The sequence below is a fragment of the Cygnus olor genome, chromosome 16 (assembly GCF_009769625.2).
Source record: "Cygnus olor isolate bCygOlo1 chromosome 16, bCygOlo1.pri.v2, whole genome shotgun sequence".
Taxonomy (NCBI): Eukaryota; Metazoa; Chordata; class Aves; order Anseriformes; family Anatidae; genus Cygnus; species Cygnus olor.
Genome location: NC_049184.1, coordinates 784,298 through 806,329, shown reverse-complemented (window position 1 = coordinate 806,329; position 22,032 = coordinate 784,298). Strand labels below are relative to the sequence as shown.

The 22,032-nt window shown below is 39.5% G+C and overlaps 2 protein-coding genes and 1 long non-coding RNA gene across 6 annotated transcripts in view; 2 read left to right on the top strand and 1 right to left on the bottom strand.

Moving 5' to 3' along the window:
* The window catches only part of RBL1 (RB transcriptional corepressor like 1), a 24,917-nt gene extending 6,000 nt beyond the window's left edge, over nt 1-18,917 (top strand). For all 3 annotated transcript variants that reach the window (XM_040575579.1, XM_040575577.1, XM_040575578.1), the window contains 15 exons: nt 337-523; nt 1,919-2,085; nt 3,602-3,714; nt 4,270-4,373; nt 5,230-5,367; nt 7,676-7,840; nt 8,016-8,151; nt 9,673-9,939; nt 10,908-11,086; nt 12,587-12,763; nt 13,266-13,337; nt 13,528-13,612; nt 15,456-15,622; nt 16,060-16,224; nt 16,496-18,917. In XM_040575579.1, the coding sequence (XP_040431513.1) occupies nt 337-523; nt 1,919-2,085; nt 3,602-3,714; nt 4,270-4,373; nt 5,230-5,367; nt 7,676-7,840; nt 8,016-8,151; nt 9,673-9,939; nt 10,908-11,086; nt 12,587-12,763; nt 13,266-13,337; nt 13,528-13,612; nt 15,456-15,622; nt 16,060-16,224; nt 16,496-16,666 (2,293 nt within the window). In that variant the 3' untranslated portion in view covers nt 16,667-18,917. The remainder of the gene's footprint in view (nt 1-336; nt 524-1,918; nt 2,086-3,601; nt 3,715-4,269; nt 4,374-5,229; nt 5,368-7,675; nt 7,841-8,015; nt 8,152-9,672; nt 9,940-10,907; nt 11,087-12,586; nt 12,764-13,265; nt 13,338-13,527; nt 13,613-15,455; nt 15,623-16,059; nt 16,225-16,495) is intronic.
* Nucleotides 16,713-22,032, bottom strand: LOC121078908. The gene is made up of 2 exons (XR_005824778.1): nt 21,947-22,032; nt 16,713-20,245 (listed from the first exon to the last, which is right to left on the bottom strand). It is a non-coding gene; the product is annotated as an uncharacterized LOC121078908 (long non-coding RNA).
* The window catches only part of SAMHD1 (SAM and HD domain containing deoxynucleoside triphosphate triphosphohydrolase 1), a 31,078-nt gene continuing 30,693 nt past the window's right edge, over nt 21,648-22,032 (top strand). The window contains exons 1-2 of one of the 2 annotated variants that reach the window (XM_040575580.1): nt 21,648-21,858; nt 21,966-22,032. In XM_040575580.1, the coding sequence (XP_040431514.1) occupies nt 21,675-21,858; nt 21,966-22,032 (251 nt within the window). In that variant the 5' untranslated portion in view covers nt 21,648-21,674. Of the gene's footprint in view, nt 21,859-21,965 lie in introns of those variants that run through there. The other variant, XM_040575581.1, reaches the window with a different exon arrangement.

Below are 22,032 nucleotides of genomic sequence, written 5' to 3'. Positions count from 1 at the left end.
AACTTTTGATCCGTTGAATACTTCAAAACCGCTTTATTTGCAACTGGGATGGAAGCCAAGTTGTTTCTCCTCTACTTAGTGAGAGCTAAATGTTGGTGGAAGCAGAGCAGGCCCTGCAGGGATCGGGGAGGTTTGTGGTGGGTGATGAGGCAGGCGAGGATGTCCACGAGCAGATTACTGGTGGGAGTGAAGCTTCCTGTACAAGCATTACTGTGTGTGAAAGTGTTAAATGCTTTGAGCTTGTGTGGTTTCAGTTTTGAATTTTAGCCCCGCTGGCATATTTTTTGTTTCTTCAGCAGTTTAACTTTTGATGTAATGCTTTGGCCTCTCTTCCAGCAAAGCGCTGAATAAGGAATATGAAGAGTATGTTCTAACAGTGGGTGACTTTGATGAGAGAGTTTTCCTAGGAGCAGATGCTGAAGAAGAAATAGGCACTCCTCGGAAGTTTCCTGCAGACATGCCTGTAGGGAAAACAGCAGCAAGAGCTCATGTGGAGTGTCATCTTCAGCAGCATTTTGAAAAGGTGATTCATCTAACTTGTCATTTTCAGTTGGAGTACTCCTGTCGAGTTTTTTCATCATTGTATACAATCTGAATCCCTGAGATGACTTTGAAAAGCTGAATTTCAGCTGAAAAGCTGAACATTTTACTGAGAGAAAGGAATGACATTTGCAGGCTTCAGTGGACAGTTTTGCTAAGGAGAAATGGCAGTGTCTTCTTCTTTCCTATGTAATTTAGTAAATAACTACTCCTTAAGCAGGATGGGAGCACTTCTATGTGTGAGTTAGTATTTTTTATGTCCAAGAAAAATCTATAAGTAGTTGAGACCTAACTATATAGACTTAGGGTTATTTCAAACTTAATTTATACCCAGTAAGAACACCATGAAGCCTTTACATTGGATTAATTTACTTGTTTCCCTGATGTTTCCTTTTGATGACAGGAAAAGATAACCTGTATACTATTCAATGAAAAATAATATTCAAGATATAAAACCCACCAAAGCCTCACTCTTTGTAATTTTGTTACAAAAAGTAGCCTATAAGCAGAGGTAGTATTTCATTATGTTTAAAAAATGTGAGATGTATTTAATGAAGTTGGTGTATGGGAAAATACTCAATCGATAACTTTTTGAACTTGAATAAGGGGAAAAAGTGTGCCAGGCTGTGTGAAAGGAGCTCGTGCTGTTTGATAACTACTGTTACACACCAATTAAAATACTGCTGCTTATTACAAGATGCTACTGCTGGTATAAATGAATCATACAGCTTAAGTTTTTGTCCCAAATATAAATGTATCTCATATTCAAACTAAACATGGTGGTTTGGAATGAATTTATCAGTTTCAAACTCCAGTTTCTGTAGTATAAAAAAATGACCTTGTTGCTATTTATGTATGCTGATTACAGGCATAACTTTTCATCATTTTTTTCCATGTATCTTCAAAATGTGGTCTGTTCTGATCATTCAAAACCAAATACTTCATTGCATTACTTCTATTACAGGGGGCTCTAGGTGCACCAGAACGGCGTTGCACAAAGAATGTTTTCCTGTGACCCTTGCCCAGGCAGCTCTGCCGCTTACTCCATGTCACCCAGCTAACCCAGAGATTTTGAATGGAAGCATGTGCTTCCTCTTTCTTGCTCTGTATTTTCCAGTATTTAAGCAGAAATGCAGACTTTAAGATTTAAAGTCTCGTTTTTCTAGATTTTATTAAGAAAAAAACTTCGTTGTTTTTGTCTACCTGGAGATTTGTTATAGTTGAACTACTTTTTATTGAGTTCTGAGACCACAGGTTTGGCAGCCTTCAGGTAGTGTGTTAGTAGCGTCATTTTAATCTTTCAAGTGATTTTGCACGAGATCATGTTTTTGAAACATTACTGTTGACTGATTTTATTGCTTATTTTTCTGTCTCACAGAAAAGGTCATTTGCACCTTCAACTCCTCTGACTGGAAGAAGATACCTACGAGAAAAGGAAGCTGTCATCACTCCTGTTGCTTCAGCCACACAAAGTGTGAGTCGGTTACAGAACATTGTGGCTGGACTGAAAAATGCACCGAGTGAACAACTGATCACTATTTTTGAGTAAGTACATCCTCTGCGATTGTTCTCATACAAGTGAAAATTCATCTTCTCATGCTTGTGCCTATTTCCTTGCTCAAAATTGACTTTTTTGTTTGGTGCAGATTTTTTTTGTTTGTGCTTCTGTATTATTTCCAGTTAACAGGTCTTAACGTAAGTAAAACATTCTGTTTTTTAAATGATCTCTTTTTCTCGAGGAGAGCTAGACCCTCCTACCCCTGAGATATCGCCAACATCTCGTTCATCTCTTTCAGCCACCGTATGATGCTGGGAAATCATATATTAAGTGACTACTGATTACAACCCCAGGCTTTCCTGATCACCATTTCTAGGACAGAGTCCCTGTTCTGTAAATCAGTTTATACTTTTGGCTCCTAGATGCATGTCTGCATGCTGACTGTAGTGAAATGCACTTGAAAATCTTGGTGTGTAAGCAGATGAGTGTAAACAAAATAATTTAGCAGTAAAAACTAGATCAGTGTTGCTTCATAGATTATAACAAGTAAAAATGTAATATTAAATAATTGTAAAGGTGTTGGGCATTTGTCTAATTCCATGCAAAGCATGGCCTTACTGTATTGTGGTGTAAGGTCTCCAGATGTTATTCAGTAATAATGAGCATTTAGAATTAACGCTTAATATTTGATGTGCGCAAGTAATATTTTATAGCAACCTTCATAACTAGGTGAAAATACTACTTTTAGTTCTCATCTTTGAAATTACATGTTTTGAAGGTGTTTCTAATACTTCTTCTTAAAAGTTTGCATTACAAATGCTTAGCAAGATGCATTTCTATTTTGCAGGTTTCTATTTTGTTGTTGTTTTTTAAAGACTGCTTGATACTATTTCAATTGATATTATTACAATGTTAGCATATCTATCTGTAATGAAAACGTGAGTTCATTCAAGCAATAACCTGTCTGTCAAAGAGAGATTTAAATGTTAAAACTAGGACAAATATTGAGTCCTTCAATGAATCTTCAGATAAGAAATGTGTTGAATGCTTTCCTCATCTTGGATATGAGTTCAGCAAATGATAGGATATGTATTGTCTGATTGGGGGAAATGGGAAATAACTGTGGTTTTGACTACATGGAATAGTCTATGCTTTCGAATATTTTCTCTTTCAAGTAAAAATTCCCTGGAAGTGTAACTTTTAAATTAATTAGAAGGCTTTGTTCAATGAAACCATAATTTATTTCAATGCTAGCTTTTCAGCATAACTCAGTGTCTCAATTTGACCTAGACGCAAGCCACTTTCCTCTAAGTACAGATTTGCTCCAAATCTGGAAGTGTTCAGAAAGAGCTCTCAAATTGACATAGCCTCTCTTAGGAAAGGAAAACAGGAAACAATCTTTCTTTGTATTTTATGTTTTCCTCTGTTGCTCATGGTAATACAGGTTATTGCCTGATGAGGAAAGCTCAGTAAAATTAGTTGGTTTTTTTATTATTTTATTTTTTTCTGCAAGCAGGATATTTACTTATACAAACAAGGCTTTATCTTTGTGTTCTGCTGTAGGTCTTGTGCACGCAGCCCTATGGAAAGCATTACAAACAGAGTGAAAGAAATAGGTGAGACATTTTGTCGCAGCTACACTCAGTCAACAGATGAACAACCAGGATCTCATATAGGTATGAACATGAAATGCACAGGATGTTTCAAAATAATAAATGAGGGCAAATAAAATGAATATATATGCTATCATATGAGTACTTAATACAGTGGAGCTGTTTTTAACAAACAATACTTCCAAACAGAAAATTGTTGCTGTCAGGCAGAATACTATAAAGAATAAAATTTTATTAAAAATAAAAACAAGGTTACAGTTGAAAATGGGATAACCAAGACAGCACTGAATCTATAAATATCTTATCAAAAATTGTAAGTGTGCATTCTTCTTAAATCTAAAAGTTAAAGGAAATGAAATACAAATAGGAAAATTATTATTGCAATTGTTTGCAGAAGGACTTCACTAGAAATACTAAAATACACAATTCTTTAAAATGTTTCTAGATTTGTGTGCTGCTCTTGTGACTAGTGAGTTTCTAAGCATACTATTTGGATTTGCAAAATCTATACACACGCATGTACTGTTTTGTTAGAGAAGGCCAAGTACAAGTCAATTTAGTCTGAGGCTGTTTGTGGAAACAGCATAGGGCTTCATCAGTTTTGGTTTTAAATTTCAGACTTTGCTGTAAACAGATTAAAACTGGCAGAGATCTTGTACTATAAAATCTTGGAGACTATAATGGTACAAGAAACACGAAGACTACATGGGAAGGACATGACTGTAAGTAAAGAACTAGCAGAAGAGGAGAATTTGTAGGGGGATATGTTCAGACAGTTCCAGAACAGATCAGTCCGCGGACAAGCAATCTGTATACATTGTTATTTTTAATGAAAGAGAAGTATATGGAAGGTGCCTAAATGTAGTTTTTACTACTATTGAAAACGGTATAAATCTGGCATTATTAATTATGTTAACCTGTGTTTATTTCCAGAATCATTAATTTCAGGGCAGATAATTTTTATTCTCTTCTTTATTCCATTAACAATATCAATATTTCATGTTAGACAGCAACGTATTTGATCCGCTTTGTGGCTCACAATACGGATACCAATTCATTTGACTGTGGTATGAAAACACTGATGCTTTTCAAAGTGTTAATCTACTTCCAGTCTAAACTTCCATGTAAGAAGAGGAGATTGTGGAGGTAGAAAAAAGCAATAACTCAATCTCAAATGGCACAGTACTGAAATAGTCTAAGGACTTGATGTGCTGCTGTGGATTTACTTTTCTGTAGTCACTTTCTGGCTTGACTGTGAAGAGCAAAGCTTGCATTATCTGTCTGCATTTTTAAATGTTTTTCAGGGTTCTTCTGTGAATTTTCTTAGATGTGGCAAAGTCTTAAGTATCTTTTGAGATTTTTTTAATCCTAGATCTGCTGAGAAGCCCATCTGTCCTGCTTTCCCCTAAGAAGGACTTGTATGTTTTCAAAAAACAAATTAAAAAAAAAAGTTATATGTAAGATGGATTTTCTTGAGGTGACTCTAATTGTGCCTAGAAGGCTTTTTTTGTCTTACTAAAAAAACGTGCCTCTGTTTCCCTAACCTCAGATCACTGACATTTTCTATAATCTCTTCAGGCTCTCTTGGAACAAGATGTTTTTCACCGCTCCCTCATGGCATGCTGCTTGGAGATTGTGCTTTTTGCATATAGCTCACCTCGTACCTTTCCCTGGATAATTGAAGTACTTGACCTCAGGCCATTCTATTTTTATAAGGTAAATACATATCGTCTAAATCTGTATTCAAAACGGCATATTACTGGATTGACAGTCTCAAGGGATGATGCTCTTCCTTCCTAGGTAGCCACATAGGAGAAGGACAGATGTTAATACGTCTCATGCCTATTTTAAATTCTGTCTGTCTTTAATATTACCTGGAATGTGTAATGCTTGAGTTGAAGCTGAAATTTAAAGCAATAAAACCATTTTGTAAATGGTACTTAATTGTAACGTGCTGTTGATAAACTTCTGCTTTACATATATACACATGCACACACAGACAACTTTTAGTAGACTAAAGCATTCAGACATATGTTTTAATAACATTTGTATTTATTGACTGCATGCTGTAGGACTGGTTGCATCCTAGTTCTGATTATTACTGGTAAAATAACAAAAATATCCTTAGTTGCCTTTGACTACCACTACTTACCACAGGCTTGTACAGTCAAAATTTCTTTTCCTCTCTTGTTTTACAGAATAGAGCATAAAATCTCTTTTCCTGACTGTTCTCTTATTTTTGCTCTTTTTAAACTCATTTCCCTTTTGCTCCCAATGTAATTTCTATTCTTGAACTTGTTTGATCCTTTTATCCTTATGCTTGCTATTTTTGAGATATCTGACAGCTTACTGTGGTTAGTACTGAATAAATCAGAATTAGTTCTGTTTAGAGAATAATAACCAAAAATATTCAACCCTTTGGGAAATCTGTTTTACGTTCTATTCTCCCGTCTTCCTTTAAGCTTCAGGTATAAGGCAGTAGTGAACCTAAAACAAGTCTGTCAGTCTTGCTCTGACTTTCAGTAGTTTACATGCACTGGTGCAGCTGCAACTTGGTGGAATACATTTATACTGGATTCAGCGTACATTCTTGTGGCACTCTTCTTACTTCAAGGCATTTTTGTCACAAAGACCTCACGTGAGAGAGACTATATTTATCATTCCAGTTGTGCCACTTGTCATTTTATTCTTTGGATTCTTAGTTTCTAGACATAGGTAAACACATCAATAAGTCCCCCAGGGAAATTTAGGGCATTTCCATCATTGGAGCTTTGTAGAAACAGGTTGAACGTTCATCTGTCAGAGACAGCACAGTAAAGTGGATCTTGCAGTGGCACATAGGGGTGTGGATTGTAGCGTAATGACCACACGGATACCAGGGTTCTTTTAGGATCAGTAACCGCTACTTCGTTATTGATAACATAACTTCGTTCTCTCTTAATTAGGGCCTAACTTCATCTCTCATATTGAGGGCATAACTTCATTACCCTTGTTGCCTTGCATATTGAGGACAGGCTCCCTTCTTACACCATTCGCCCCACAGCAGTCCTTTTCCACTAACTATTCATTGGTCAACCACTTTGCCCGACAACCACAAACACCCAGCAACTTCCATGCCTTAACGGCCGGAGAACAAGCAACCCCCGGAGAACAAGCAACCCAGACAGCAAGGCGTCTCCTGAATCACCCTTCTTTGTTCCCTCTAAACTCTTTACGTTCCTGATGGCCTCATCGTTAAGAGTCTGATGTTATCACCAACCGTAGGGCTTGTCAACCCCCAGGGCCACACTCCCACATGGATCATGGTATTCCAAGGGCCCTTTTCAGCTCTTGTCAACCTTGATTTGTACATGTTAAGGCCTTTTCTTAAATTAAACTTTAAAACAGTGTTTTTCAACCCCTTTGATTGTGGGCTGCTTGTCTGAAAGGAGGGGAAGCTTAAATGCTGGGGTTCTTTCACGTGCCCAACTGGACCGGGTATACCTGTTTGTATCTGACCAGGTGTGAGCACCGCACATGCTTCATGCGTTCATTCGGTGTATGCACGGTGGTGGTGAGAGAGGCCTGAAGGCACCCTGCGAGGGGTTGTTCTGCACTGAGGTGACACTCGCTGTCCATTTCCAACTTCTGGGTTCCCTAATTATTTGTACTTAAAAAGTAAATAAAGGCAAATGCACGGGCTTAACATTTCTATTTCATGTAAATTTACCGTGGGTAATGGATATTTTAAATTGTGTTGCTTGTATGGACACACAACACACATGCACAGTTGTACTGAAATGGAAAAGAAGGAGACGCAAAGGCCTGTCGAGATGTGACATGAGATGAAAAATCTTACGGTGTCTCTGAGCTGGGCTGCGAAAGGGAATCAGAGAGGGCTGGGAAGATTCAAGGTGAGGAAGACATCGGAGTGCTCTACGTTGAAGAGAGGTTTTGAACAGGATCCTGAAATGAATAGTGGTTTGATAGCGTTAAACATGAGTGATATGACTTTGCTTTTGTATGTGTGTCTTGTTACCATTAGGTTATTGAAGTACTGATTCGGTCTGAGGAAGGACTTTCCAGAGACATGGTGAAGCACCTTAACAGCATTGAGGAACAAATTCTTGAGAGTCTAGCATGGACTCGGGACTCGGCACTCTGGAGTGCTCTCCAGGCTTCAGAAAACAGGGTCCCAACATGTGAAGAAGTATGTTAGCCTTTTATTTAAAAAATCATGATGTTTTTCTTGCTGTTATACAGAACTCTGTTCAACACTTACATTATCTTCCGGGGAAAAAAATGAAAACAACAATCTTTTATTAATACATTGACATGAAGGGAAAGTTATGTGTTATCTTACATTGGTATTTCTTATTTCTCAGGTAATATTTCCCAGTAATTTTGAAGCAAGCAATGGAGGAAGTGGGCTTGGGCATTTGCCTATGATGCCGATATCTCCTATAGTTCATCCTCGAGTTAAAGAGGTTCGGACAGATCTTGGTGGGACTTTAAGAAGGGGTATGTTTAAGGTTTCTGATATATTTTGAACATGCAAATTTGGATTGGGATTGTTTTTTTTTTACTTCATAATTGAGCAGTCTTGAATCTGGATTAAGCATTCAGAATTGTGCAGACTCGGTTCATCTAGGGAAAGTCTAGATGCGTCCAGTCAAACCACTGATGTGTTTTACCAGCAGCAGTGATTGTTAATAATGCTTCACGTCTGAACTGGCACAGAACTCGCCTTTGCTTTGATGCAAGACTGTTACCCTACTTTTGGGGTGGGATGTCATCTGGTAGCTTATGGTCCTTTGCTGGTCAGATTTTTCCCTGGTTGTGAGTTTTTTTGTTGTTGGAATTTTTTTTGTTGGGGTGTGTGTGTGTGTGTGGTTGCTGTTGTTTTTATTGTCTCACTGAATTGGACTGGATTTTTGGTGACTCTTTTTAAAGTCCTCCTCTTTGCAGTTTCCAGCACTTTTGATAGCTCTAACTACTGTTGCATTCTCGTTATTCTGATCCTTCAGACTCCGCTCTCCCTGTCACTGCTTTTTTTTTTTTAACCCTTGACCAGTGATGGTTGTCACTGTCACCTCTTGTTACTGCATTACAGAATGATAGGGCTGCATTTAGTCCTCTTCCTACAGAACTTTCTTTTGCAGGAGGGGAGGACGATAATTTGTCTGCAATACTCTTTTCCTCTGAAGAACTGCCTTGCTCTTTGCAGATTTCCAGGTATCACATAGAACTGTTTTTAAGGGTGAGGGTGAAGAAGCAGTGGCAGCACAGCTGTTGCTTTTTCACACTTCAGTAGTTAGGAATTGCTGCTTTCATTGTATCCCAAACAGTAGTTCATAAGTTCTTGCTTGTGCACTATGAACTGTGATGTTGTCTCCTTTTGTGTTTGTCTGGCAAATCACATTACAAAACTCAAAACTTTTTTTTTTTAAATACTCAAGTGCATTAGGAGAGTGATGTATAAGCAGTTGTTGTAGATGTTACAGTGAGTTGTTCGACAGAAGGGAAAGCAACTTGGAGATGGTATCCTATAGAAGTGTAGGAGTGTGTGAGACCTTGCGTTGTGTGAGAACCTGGTACCAAGTGCTCTTCCTAACTTCAGATTGAAAATGGTTGGGATTGGAAATGTTTGTGTGCTCCCGGTACTGAGGAGACCATCCTGGCAGACTGGAAGTAACATCCAGAATTGGTTTCACCTTGCCAGTTAGCCAGAAGGCTTCGGCTTGATGGAGAATGGTATGCCCACAAGTGGCACTGATAGCTTGGTCAATCTTTTCTTTCATGTTAATAACAGATTATGAAAACCAAACTCTCTGTTACAGAGTAAAAGGAGAGAGTTAAAAGAGTATAGTCATTATTCATATTGCCTAAGAACAGTGAATGGTGAGATTACTTCTTAATCAGAAACAATTTCTTGCACTCTGGTTTTGTAGTTTGAGAGAATAGCCTTTTCTCCTCCTGTGGAGAAGAATCCCTATTCAGCAGCTGCTCTGAAGATTATCTTTTTTCTTCTTTGCATACTAGACATGCAGCCGTTGTCACCAATCTCTGTTCATGAGCGCTACAGTTCCCCTACAGCAGGAAGTGCTAAGAGAAGACTGTTTGGAGATGACAGTCCCAAAGAAATGCAGATGGAAAAGATTTTAACTGAGGGAACTAAGTTGACAATTGCTCCAGCATCAAGCATTGCTACTGAAAATATATCAGTTTCTCCTGGACAAACAGTACTGACCATGACAACAGCTACAGTACCAGGAAAAGTAGGACAGAAGGTTACTATCCCACTGCATGGTATGAATTCTTTCTGGTTTTTTTTTCCGTATGAGATGTTTTGCTTGCTCTTAAGATCCATCTAGACTGACAGTGCATCTTGAACACGTGTCACTTTTTCTGTTTTAAAAGAGCATATATGACTTTATTAAAAAACAAAACAAACAATAGTAAAACTTAAGTTTTTATACTAACATCTCATTCTGTGTTTTGATCGGATATCTGACAAGTGTCCTGAGGATTCCAACTTGCAAACAAAGTTATAGAGTTCTTCCTTCTTCCAATTACACCTCATCACAGATTAAGTGTGGCTTTGGTTCTCAACTCCAATAGTGATTCAATGCTGTTTGTTTTATTTTTTATCTATTATAATCTAAAAAGACTCTGAAATTGCTATTAAAGAGCTACATATAAACATCAGCAAAATAGTGTGGTTTTAAAGTTTTATTGAAGCTGGCTGATGCTTGACTACTTCTGATAAGGATACATGAGAAATGAGTTTTGTAGCCTTTCTGAATTTAAAGTCTGTGTCTTAAGTATATTTAGATGGATTGAAAAATTCTCTACTTTTAATGTTTAAGGAGATTTTCAGCAAGAGAATTTGACTACTACTACTGCACAAACTAATATGGACTGTATATAATGTGCTGTTAGATTTGCAAAATAATAGCAAAAAAAGAACAGGAATGCCCATCTTCCCCAAAAGAGTGGTACACTGACTACAGAGACTACAATTTCTTGTCAACATTGTACTTTTAGATAGTTTTAGAAATGGCTATTCACAATCATCATCTTCCTTTAAGCATTACCAGAAATGTACTTTTTAATAATTTCTGAAGACTCCGTATTTTTAGCATCCAATATAGAAGGATGAAATGTCTTCAGTATGAAATATTTGTAAATGAGTTTAGGATTTGCAATTTAACTATGCAGCATGGTGGCAGCAAGCAGTTTATTTCTGGATCATCATCATTTTCTATCATCTCCAGGTATTGCGCATGAAATGGGTGGGATCACATTGATACCAATTTCCATGAATTTAGGTCAACCACCTAAAATGGAGGCTCAGGCTCCCTGCCACCCCCAGGTGAGCCAAGCACAAGAAGTGCATCTATCATCAGGAAGCAAACCAAAGAAAACGGGATCCTTGGCACTGTTTTACAGAAAGGTAAGAACTTCCTAAAAAAGATAGTGCTTTACTTCTGTTTGTGGCCATGCTAAAAATCCTTGAGCAATTTACATTACATTACTTTTCAGTCTTCACATACCTTTCCTTTGGCATGAACAATTCTCATGTAGCTGGGAGGAGAAGAGAAAAGATGTTGCAGAGAATTCAATTTCCCATATTGTTCCAGCCCTCCCTCTGATGCATGAGATGTTTCAATTTTTCCTTTTTCTTCTTTAGTAGCTTCCATAACTACCTAGGAAATATTGGCATTTTTTAACTACCTCGTTTGTTCTTATTGCCTCCCACATTTGCAAGGGTTTGATGTACCAAAAATGAGATTACCCTCCTGTGTCATGCTCATTTAAAAACTGAATTGTTTTGGATCCTGTGCAATATTCTCTTGTTTGGAGTTTTCTGAGGTCTACCCAGTAGTGTTGATCTTGCTGGCATGGAGCCTCAAGAAATCAGTGGCGAATAACATGCTATCTAAAAGTTTCTAGAACGAAATAAATTCTTGAAACAATGAGGAATAAAAGGGTAGGTTAAGAACTGGGTGCTTGAGAGAAACTTTTTTATTGGCTACAATTATCTTATTAGAGAAGTTATTTTCAGAAGTTTTCACCTTTATGGTATCTGTATGTACAGAAACTCATTCCCGGAAACACTTGAAAGCCACATCCTGTGTCTGAAGTATTGGTTCTTTAATTTTAGTAGTAACAGTCTCTCTCTTTTTCTGAGAACTGATTAAGAATTGATTAGCTAGCTACTAGGCATGAACATGGACTGCTTTTTGGAAGCTTTAATCTCAGCAGGGAAATACTTCAGCTGTAGCCATATATTCGAAAAACTGTGGTAGGCAACGTTCCTCTTAGGAAGAACAAAAATCTTCTCTTAAATTTGTCTTCAAAAGAATTTTGACCTATTCATTATAGTGATCATCACATTCACAATAATAATAGTTTTCCCCTGCTTCCATTTCTTGTTCCTGTTCAGTAGAACAAGTGAAAATGAAGATGAATTCTTCCTGCTGTCCAGCATAAAGAATGCACCTAATTACTATCAATGAAGTGAGAACTTTTGAAGTAAATGGAAGAATGTTAATGTTGCACTTGATGGTTATTTCGGATTTTGAAACAGGTTTTTGGTAATCAAAATGGGGAAAAAAAATCTGTCAGCTTGAACATATAAGATTATATTTAGTTGTAATTAAAGTATGTCTCTTCTTTTAGCTTGTCCTAACTGTTCCATTATAGTGAGTGAGTGATATATTATAGAAGGCATAGTCATAATGTTTTTAATCAGATTTTCTATAAGCATCCAACATTTGAACAGAGTTGACAGTTTAATATTTGGAGACACTGACTTGAGCAAAGGGGGCAAGTTCTGTGAAAACAAAGTATTGAAGTATAAAACAGTTATACTTTGGTGAGGGCTTTCATTTTTGCAGACTAGGTTAAGATCAGCAGGCTTGACTCTTAACTGCATGTCTTTCTCTTCCAGGTTTATCATCTGGCAAGTGTGCGTTTGCGTGATCTGTGCTTAAAATTGGATGTCTCCAATGATTTGCGCAGGAAGATATGGACGTGTTTTGAATTCACGTTGGTTCATTGTGCTGATCTAATGAAGGACAGACATTTGGACCAGCTCCTTCTCTGTGCCTTTTATATCATGGCAAAGGTAACATGTAGGTTTAGGAAACTTGAGTTTAGTTCAGTTGAAAACGTAAATAGGACTTTGTTTTTCAGCCATCTAGTAACAAATGAGCAATTTTGACATATGAAAGAAAGCTGAAATTATATGCATGGTGTTTTGTTCAGGATTTTCTCATTTTCTATTTAGAAAAGTTAAGAGGTCCAGTTTTTAAATTCACAAATGTCTTTCGGTGTAATAATGCTTCCCTTCTTTAATTTTTAGTATCACTGGAAGAAAAGTTTGAAAAGGAATAATTCTTAAGTATCTTATGCAAAAAAAAAAAAAGGCTTTACTAGCTGAAATAAAAAAGAATGCTTAGACATGAAAAATGTGTGGTTTTTTTCATATTCCCATCTCCAGAACTATCCCATCACCATATTAATGCTCATGAAAAGGCTGTATAGAGGGAAGCTAATTGAGTAGACTGGACCTGAGCAGCCTGATCATTCTGCTTGCACTTGGTCTTCAATAGCCTTTTCTTTTCCAGGTAACCAAAGAGGAAAGAACTTTTCAGGACATAATGAAAAGTTACAGAAATCAGCCACAAGCAAACAGCCATGTAAGTAAATGATACAACCTTTCCTTCATATAAATATCAGAAAGAGGTGGCTTTCAAATGTTTACGATGATAATGGGAAAATCGAATCAACTTCAAAATTAGATTCATTCTTATTCAGATGGATATAATCTAATCTTCTGACTTTCACGTTTTCCTTGTTAAGAATGTTTTTTCCCTCTGTGTTCTGTAGGTTTATAGGAGTGTTCTGTTGAGAAATTTTTCTGATGATGTCCTTTTGGACAAAAATAAAAACCAAGATGTAGAGATGACAGAAGGTAGGTACAGCAAAGTAATTTGGTATTTTTAAAAATGTACTTGCATGCTTTTAAGGAACTGAACTGTCAAATAATAAGGAGAAGAGAAATAAGTTTTATATTTTAAAATGCATTTAAAATAAAGAAATGTATTGTTGAAAATACTGATAAATATATTTTATCAGCAGCCCTACTGTTTGTTAGATATCGAAAATATGCTTTCCAGTTGGAACAAATGTTTTATTTTGTTTTCTTAAATTTGATAGCTTGATACTGAAGCATTTCCTTACTGTGTCAGTGTTACTATGGCTCATCTTGGACAGCAACACCATTTAACAAAGAAAGATGAACAGTATCTGAATATTATGACAGATTCTTTTTCTAATATGCTATCGCCTATTCTGTAGGTTTAAATATGGACTACTTGTTTCCAGAAAATAGTGGCTGTCTTAGACCAAAATTTGCATATACAAGTAGATTTCTTTTAAATAGCTGGTATTTTCTTTGCTGTGGGTTAGAGAAGAAAGAGAGAAAAATAGGATTTGAGAAGAAGTATGAAAATTGTTCCATGCCCATTGTTACTGACTTGTCAGTAAAAGATAGATTACAAGCCTGTGTATGAGCCCATGAGTGGAATGGATCTTCAGCCAGGACACACAAAGGAATTTAGAAGGCTGTTCCATATGGCAAAATCCCACGGTGAGTGGGATTCAACTGCTTGAATGAGTATTAGTGCCATTTTTAAACACCTTACAATGTCCTGCCTGGGTCCAGGAAAGTGCTGATCTGTAGGTTCAGCATCCTGTCTAGCAGCTCCACAATTCTTGGATATTGTAGGGCATCTATAGTGGTACTGCCATAGGGTGTTCTGTCAAACACGTTTACTTGGTTACAAAGTTGTTCAGTTTCCTTTCCTACTAGACTTCTGCATCAGTTGGAGACTAGTGTCTCTTTTTGCCATATTAATTCATGTTCTTTTGACAGCAGCTTACACGAACATGTGCTTGTGCTCTGACACAAGACAGACACACTAAGGAATTACGGGTATCAGCTGAAGGTTTTGATGTTTCTTTCCATGTTGCAGTGATTGCAAGAGGCTTTATTCTGTGTTCCCTTGTTTTGCTTGGTAGTAAACAGTGTGGAGGAATGAAGAAGAAGGTTGTGTTCAGTAGGGTCTGGCTTAAGCAGGCAAGAGTTAACAGCAATATACTTGCTGTGCAGCTGCAGCTTTTTCTACTGAACAACCATTTAGTTACATGCCTGAAAAGATGGTCTCGGGGCTTCCTTGCAGTAGATGTGAGTTGAGTACAAAGCTACTTTTTTGCCAGCTCATCACTAGAAAGTTTCACAGAAGCTAAAAGCTGCAAGTTCTCAGGCTGCTTGAAATTTTGCTGCAAGTTTGCATAGCACTTGTGCTGAGTGTTGGCAAGGTCGAGGTTCTGAGCATGTTAACATTGTTCTACATCCTGGCTAATTTGCTTATTGCTATATGAGGATTGTACAGCAGTCCAAAAAAGATGAGCAAAAAATGTCTTTTTATGACTTTCACTCCTTTAAAACAAACAAAAAAAAAATTGGAAAAAAGATTGATACTGCCACCCTTTTTTGCTACAGTTTTCCAGCATAGAAGTGAAGATTTGCACTAGCCTTTTCAGTCATAATCCACTAGCCTGCTAGCAGTGATTTTTAACTCCTTCTAATGCTCATAACCACATACAATGCACCCTTGTCGCAAGCATGATTCTTGAATTCATCTCATTAATTGGTCAGTTTATGAATGAGTTCTTGTCAGTTGAATACAAGTTTAAAGAATGAAGTTTGCCGATACTGTGTTCTGAAATCTGAAGCTTTCTCTTATTGTTAGACTCATCTGTGAAAACTGGTAGTTCCTCGGGAAGATCTGCAGCAGAGAACTCCAGTGAGTCAGGAACAGAGGAGAGAGGAGATCTTATTAAATTTTACAATGCGGTCTATGTAGGAAGAGTAAAATCATTTGCACTGAAGTACGATATTACAAACCAGGATCATGTAGTAAGTAAATTATTTTGGAGTTTTGCTCTACTGAATAATCAGACACAGTGTGGTTTTCCTGGCACTCTGTGTCAGTATTTTGTATATTCACCTGGCATGGTTACAGAAGTTGAGAAGTTGTAGGTAATGCTATGAGGACTTGCTTTAACAGCCTTTCAAAAGGACAAACTGCAGACGCAGTTCCGTTTACAACCCCATTTTCAGCATCTTTATGTAACAGTTCCCATTTGCTAAAATACCTGTGGAGCATCTGTGTAACACATATGGGAAATAAACTTGTTCTGTGGTTTGGCAGACATTTGCTCAGTTGTTTAACTGCTATAGGATAAAATGTTATAAAGGAAACCTGGAAGTGTGAGAGTCTTGTCTTTCTGTGAAGTTACACCTCTTCAGTAATTTTTGATTCATATCCTATGGGGATTTGTCCTCTCTTTCAGATGGAAGCCCCTCCTTTGTCTCCATTCCCCAACATTAAGCAACAGCCCGTATCACCTCGACGGATCTCTCAACAGCACTCGGTTTATGTTTCGCCTCATAAGAATGGTGCCTGCTTGACACCTCGAACTGCACTACTATACAAATTTAATGGGAGCCCTTCCAAGGTAGAAAATAAAAGGGTTGAACATGTTTGATTTGGGAGAGTGTTAATTAATCTCATAATTAGAACGTGCTCTAATACAATGGGGATTCACCAAACCAGTTTCTCAGTTTGTGGCGAGGGATACAGTTCTTTATGTAGAATCCTTCACTCATTCAGCAGAGAGGTTCAAAATAGAAACTTCTTGGTTCTCAGATAACTGAGAACCAAATCAGGTTTCAGATGGAGTCATTAACTTGTATCACATTGTTTTTAAATTTTTTTCTTGATCGCAGAGTTTGAAGGATATCAACAATATGATAAAACAAGGTGAACACAGGAGTAAGAAACGAGCAATAACAATTGATAGTGATACCGAATCCCCTACGAAGCGACTCTGCCAGGAAAACGATGATGTTCTACTTAAACGTCTCCAGGATGTTGTCAGTGAAAGAGCAAATCATTAAAACTGCCAGTTTTCTGTGGGATCTAGAAGCTATGGAGCTTGATACAGCTGTCGTGCTATTTATTTCTTGCATTTCCAACGTGGTATATACAGACAACTGTGAAGTTTAACATTGAACTTTTACCTGACTTTTGCAGGATGCAAAAAGCAAGGGATAAGTAGTAAATGCCAGAGAATGAAAGTGGTGATGATCTTTATTCCTAAAGAACCTGCTATGCTGGAAGATACTCTCTTCAAGCTGATTTAGCAAATGAGTGATCTGTAGAAAGCCATGTTGGATGTTCTTGAACCTAATATAGAGTATTTGATTTCTGAGTGTAACTCAGCTTCTAGGAACAGGGGCGTTACTTTTGGAATAAAAACAGTAAGGAAATGAGTGAAGTCGGTTAAGGGTCTCAAGCTTTTGGTACTTGGGGAAGAAGCTTTATAAGTGCCTTATTTTTAAAAGAATGTGGAATTTTATGCATTACAGTGAAATAACTGGAGTGGAGAACAGATTGATAATTCAGCCTCAGTAAGAGCTGAATAGTTTTGAACTGTATGACTTGATGTCCTGTGCTCTATCTCCCATCAGAACTTCACCAAATATGTATGTTACAACCTGGATCAGAGAGCTTCTGCAATAACATAGGCAATAATCAAAAAGTAGAAGCAGCAGTGGCTTAAGTTGGACACTGAAATCTGAAAAAGCACTGAGATAACTTTCTGAGTAAGTCCGAACTAACTTTATTCCGAGCCAGTAAATGCTGCCATGGAAGCTACTCCTTTCAGATCAGAAGCTTGATTTGCAACCCTGCTGTAGAAGCTGTTCATGTGAATTGTAGCTTAACTGTGAAGAAGTACAAGGTGGTTACAGATGAAAAACAGCTTGGGCTTTGGCCAGCCTTACAGCTGTTGAAATGTGTAAATTCATTTAACAAATTGTATCTCTTCATTTTATTTTTTCCTGAAGATCTTAGTCTCTTGTTGTGTAGTATCTACACTGAATGTAAGCCCATCAGATAAGGCATATTTGTATATATGTTTTTATAGCTATTAAAGGCTCGGTTTCATTGGAAATGTGTAAATTCCAGGATCTATTTCTTTTAAGTAACCTGTTAACGCTGAAGTATTTGATAGGATCTATTTTGCTAAAATGGAAAAAGTCATTTTTTTTTTCATTACTGTAAATCAGTATTTTGATCTTATTTCATAATTGCATTTAGGGTTAGAGACATAGAAATTTCTCAGCACTGCATTTTTCAACTTGTTTTGTGTACATTGTACTGGAGAAAAAAAAATACATAGGACTTGTATGTAGAGCTCTGTTTACTTCATTGTTTGGTTTTAGTATGTGCTGCAAGATCTGCTGTGCCACGGTTCCAGGGAAGAATACTAGTGTGATCTCAGTCTCAGCTAGTGAATCTGGACAGCAAAGATGGAGGGAAAATGTATTTAAAAGTGTACATGTGCAGGGACCCTACTCAGCAAGGAATAGCAAGTTTACAAATTGTAATTCATTTTTGAGTTGTTAACTACTTAAATACTTGATTTTTGACTTTCAGAAAAAGGTGCTTATTTCTGAAAGATGTGCCTGTACAGAGCTGCAGTATGAGGACACACAGTCGACTAGGTTTAATGTAGATTCTTTAATGTAGATTCCTTTATTTGAATATTTGTCTTCAGATCTTGAGACAAAGTGTAGAAGAAAAACAACCTGTCTGTCTTTATCTGCTCATTGGTGCTGTTACGACTATATCCATTCAAATTATAATCCTGTCCCTAAAAGCCTCCTGCATTATTAGGGGGTAATGAGGAATCTTGATTTAGCCTTCCATGGAGTCTGCTTTATTTGCATGGATGATTGCAGTCTTTCTGGATGGTAGATGTAAGGCTTAATAGCGTACGTCTTTCAGCAGTATTATAAGGTAAGAATGTACTTGATTTGGTTGTAATTTAACACCATGTGCATCTCTCTCTTCCTCACGAATATGCTCATCACACTGTTACAGTATTTTCTGAAACTGTAGAGAACTGATGGTGCTCAAATCCTTATTAGTTGTCATTAACTATACTGTTTTTTCATTAGAAAAATGAATATACTGCAACTGGATACAGTTTAGATTTTTTCACCTGTTTAGGTGATGATAGAAAAATATTATTGGACTTGTTAAACAGCTAAAACAATGGCTTATATGAAATGCTTGTAACGGTTTAAAGTGCCTTCACATGTAAATATGTATTTTATAATAAACAAAAATATTTTAACCTGAGTTGCTCTGTTTTCTCTGGTAATTCATTACATGATGTCTTCTTTCTGCATTTCCTGTAATGTTCCTATAAGACCTTTACCATTTTTGTGCTTCTTCAAATTTCTTTTTTCTTAAACATAATTTTGCAGATAAAAATGCCAGTGAGGGGAAAGCATCACAGGGGGTGTAAAATGAGAAGTAGGATTATAGCACCAGTCTTGAAAACTACATGCTATCTAGTGAGACACTTTTTTCCCAGCCAAACAGATTCTCACTAATTCTTTAACTGAAAAGATCGCCACCTTAACACCGCCTAAAGTGGGTTCAGAGCTTCATGTTTACTACAATAGAGTATTTCAGAAAGTCAGAGGAAGAAAGGTTAACAGCACCAGGGAGAATACAATAAATCTGCTAGCACTTTAGATATAAGAATTATGTTAATATTAGGTTGCCACATCTCCAGCATACTAAGATGTGGCATTGCAAAAATACATAGTGTGGTTAAGCACTGTGGGGAATTGAAACTGAAATTCAGTTTAGTTTCGTGCTAGGAAACGTTCTTCTTGTGTTCCAGTCCTGTAATTCATGCAGGATGTTTTGGTTATTTGACATTTGAGGAACTAAGAGCTGGAAACACAAAAAGACTCACAGAAGGTACAATAAGTGTGTGTTGTGATTGCAGAACAAAGAAGTTGAGCATGTTTAAATCTGTCTCCAGGACAAAGAAAGTAAGCTTATTGTAATCTAAATCACATAAGTAGCAGTTCTTGGTAAACAGAAGAACATGAAGATGTTGCTTTGACAAGTCATCTAAATATCAACTGCATTACATTTTTTTGACCTCTTTGAGTGACCAAAAGAATATAAGAAGGCAGGTGAGTTGCAGAGATGGATTATGCATGTGGTTCCCAGCCATTCTGCCCTGCTGAACGTGAGCTAGAGACTTTGGCAGGGCTAATGAGCACAGGGCTCTGTGCTGTGCCTCGTCTTGAAAGTTAATACACGGGAGTAACAGGGAAGCTTTGGTTTTAGGGTGCCCAATTCACCCTGTACACCCCACAGCACTGCTCCCCAAATCAGGTACTGATTGCAAATATCCTCTGCCTTTTGTTGTCATGATTCCCAGTAACAAAAACAGCTTTGCAAGAGTTCAGTCACAGGAACATCAGCTAGTTAACATGTAAATACAGGGATCAAGCAATGAGGTGGAAAGAACAGGCTCCAGGTCATGACTGCTTTGCTGTGGACTTAGCAATTCTTCGACGGTCCTACCTTCAGGCAGACAAGCTTGAGTGTTTGTAGCACTGCTTCATGGAGCCCACCAAAACCAGGAATGTGCTAGTAGAAACCTGTAAAGTAAAAAAAAAAATAAGACTCTACACAGAAATAATCGCTCTTTACCCTGTTTTCAAACGTGTGCTTTGTCAAAAGGTGTGAGACTACTTCATGTGGTCATGTTCCTTAACGGATCTAGCTTGTTCTTGTCTGCTAATGTTCTTTCTGAGAAGAGGCATATTTGCTCTCAGTAAGTGGGCCCTGCCCTCAGCCAGGCTGCTTCGTTTCGGACGGTGAGGGCTATTTGCTGATGGAAATCTCGGAAAGCCCCAGAGGGGGATGGAAAGACAAAGGCAAATGAAAAACAGGCTGAGCACTAAGTGCACTTTCCTGGCAAGAACTAGAAAGTGAGAAAACAACACTCGCTTACAAAAGCAAATCGCTATAGTATGACGTAAGCTCTAAGACTTTGCAGGAAGCATAGAAAGGTTTTTTTGCTATTAAGTTTTTTGGTTGTTCATTTTGCTATGTGTCTGAACTGCGGTGTGATGAAAACATAGCAACTCCCAGAAGCGTGTTCTGGTGGTTTGATGGGGGCTAAATGCTTGGTGCCCACCAAGCCACTCTCTCACTGCCCTTCCTCAGCAGCACGGGGGGGGGGGAAACACAGTGAAAAAGCTCGTGGTTTGAGATTAGAAAGGGTAGATCACTGGATTCGGGCATCTTCAGAAGCATTGTTTGCAGGAATAACCATTTGCTAAATAGCGTTACAGCGCCATGTCTTTTGGGAGCATCTTTGTGGAGGTCGATGCCTGTGACTGAACTGGGTTTGGGACAATGAACCATCTGGTGTTGGTGCTGGATTGCGGGTATTTCTGTCTCGGTTCCTCACAGTAACCTGCCCTTGTGGGGGCAGCTCGCCGGGGCAGCTCTGCACGCCCCACCGATGCGCGGGCTCGATCGAAGCTTGATGTGGAAGGCAGCTCCTTCCAGACAGCAGCCCCCTGCGTCGGATGCTAGAGAGATGGCCTGGGCAGTAAGGGGCCGCCGTGCACTTGGCCTTGATGGGTGCTCCCCGATCCAGCCTGGCACCAGGGCAGAGGCTGCCGCGCACCTCAGCAGCACCCCAGGGCACCGGTGCCCGCGCTGACCGGCGGCTTCAGCGGAGGGGGCGGCAGGGGCGCTCTGCGCTGGCGCCCCGGCCTCCCGAGACCCCCGGGCCCGGCCCCGCCGCCTCGGCTGGGTGCGGGGTGCGGGGGGGCCGCTCCCTGCGGGGGGGCCCCTCTCGGCGGGACGGGGCGGGGGCAGCGGCGGGCGCCACGCGGCGCTTCCCGCCCGCGCGCGTGGAGGCGGCCGGCGGCGGCGGCGGCGGCGTCGGGGGGCGGCCGCATGGCCGGGGGCCGCGCCGCGCTGACGTCACGGCGGCGTCCGTGCCCCCGCGGAGCGCGGGGCGGCGGGCGCGGATCGGAGCGGGCGCTGCGCCTGCGTGGCGGCGGCGGCGCGATGGGCAGCCCGGCGGCGGGCTGGGCCGCGGCCCCCGCCAAGCGCGCGCGGCTCCAGGGCTCGGCCGAGGGGCCCGGCGGCCCCGCCGCCGACGGCGACCCGCGGCTGTGGGACACGGAGCGGCTCTGCCAGCACCTCTCGCGCAGCGGCGTGGGCGAGCCCAGCCTGCTGCGCCGCTTCCGAGGTAACGGCGGCCGGGCCGGGAGGGGGGGAAGGAGGGAAGGGGGGGCGGCGGCGGCGGCGCTCCCCGCGCCGCTCCCCGCGCCGCTCACCGCGTGCTTGTCCCCGCAGAGAGCGGCGTCACCGGGGCCATGCTGCTGGACCTGCCCGCCTGCGCCTTGGAGGTCACGCGCGTCTG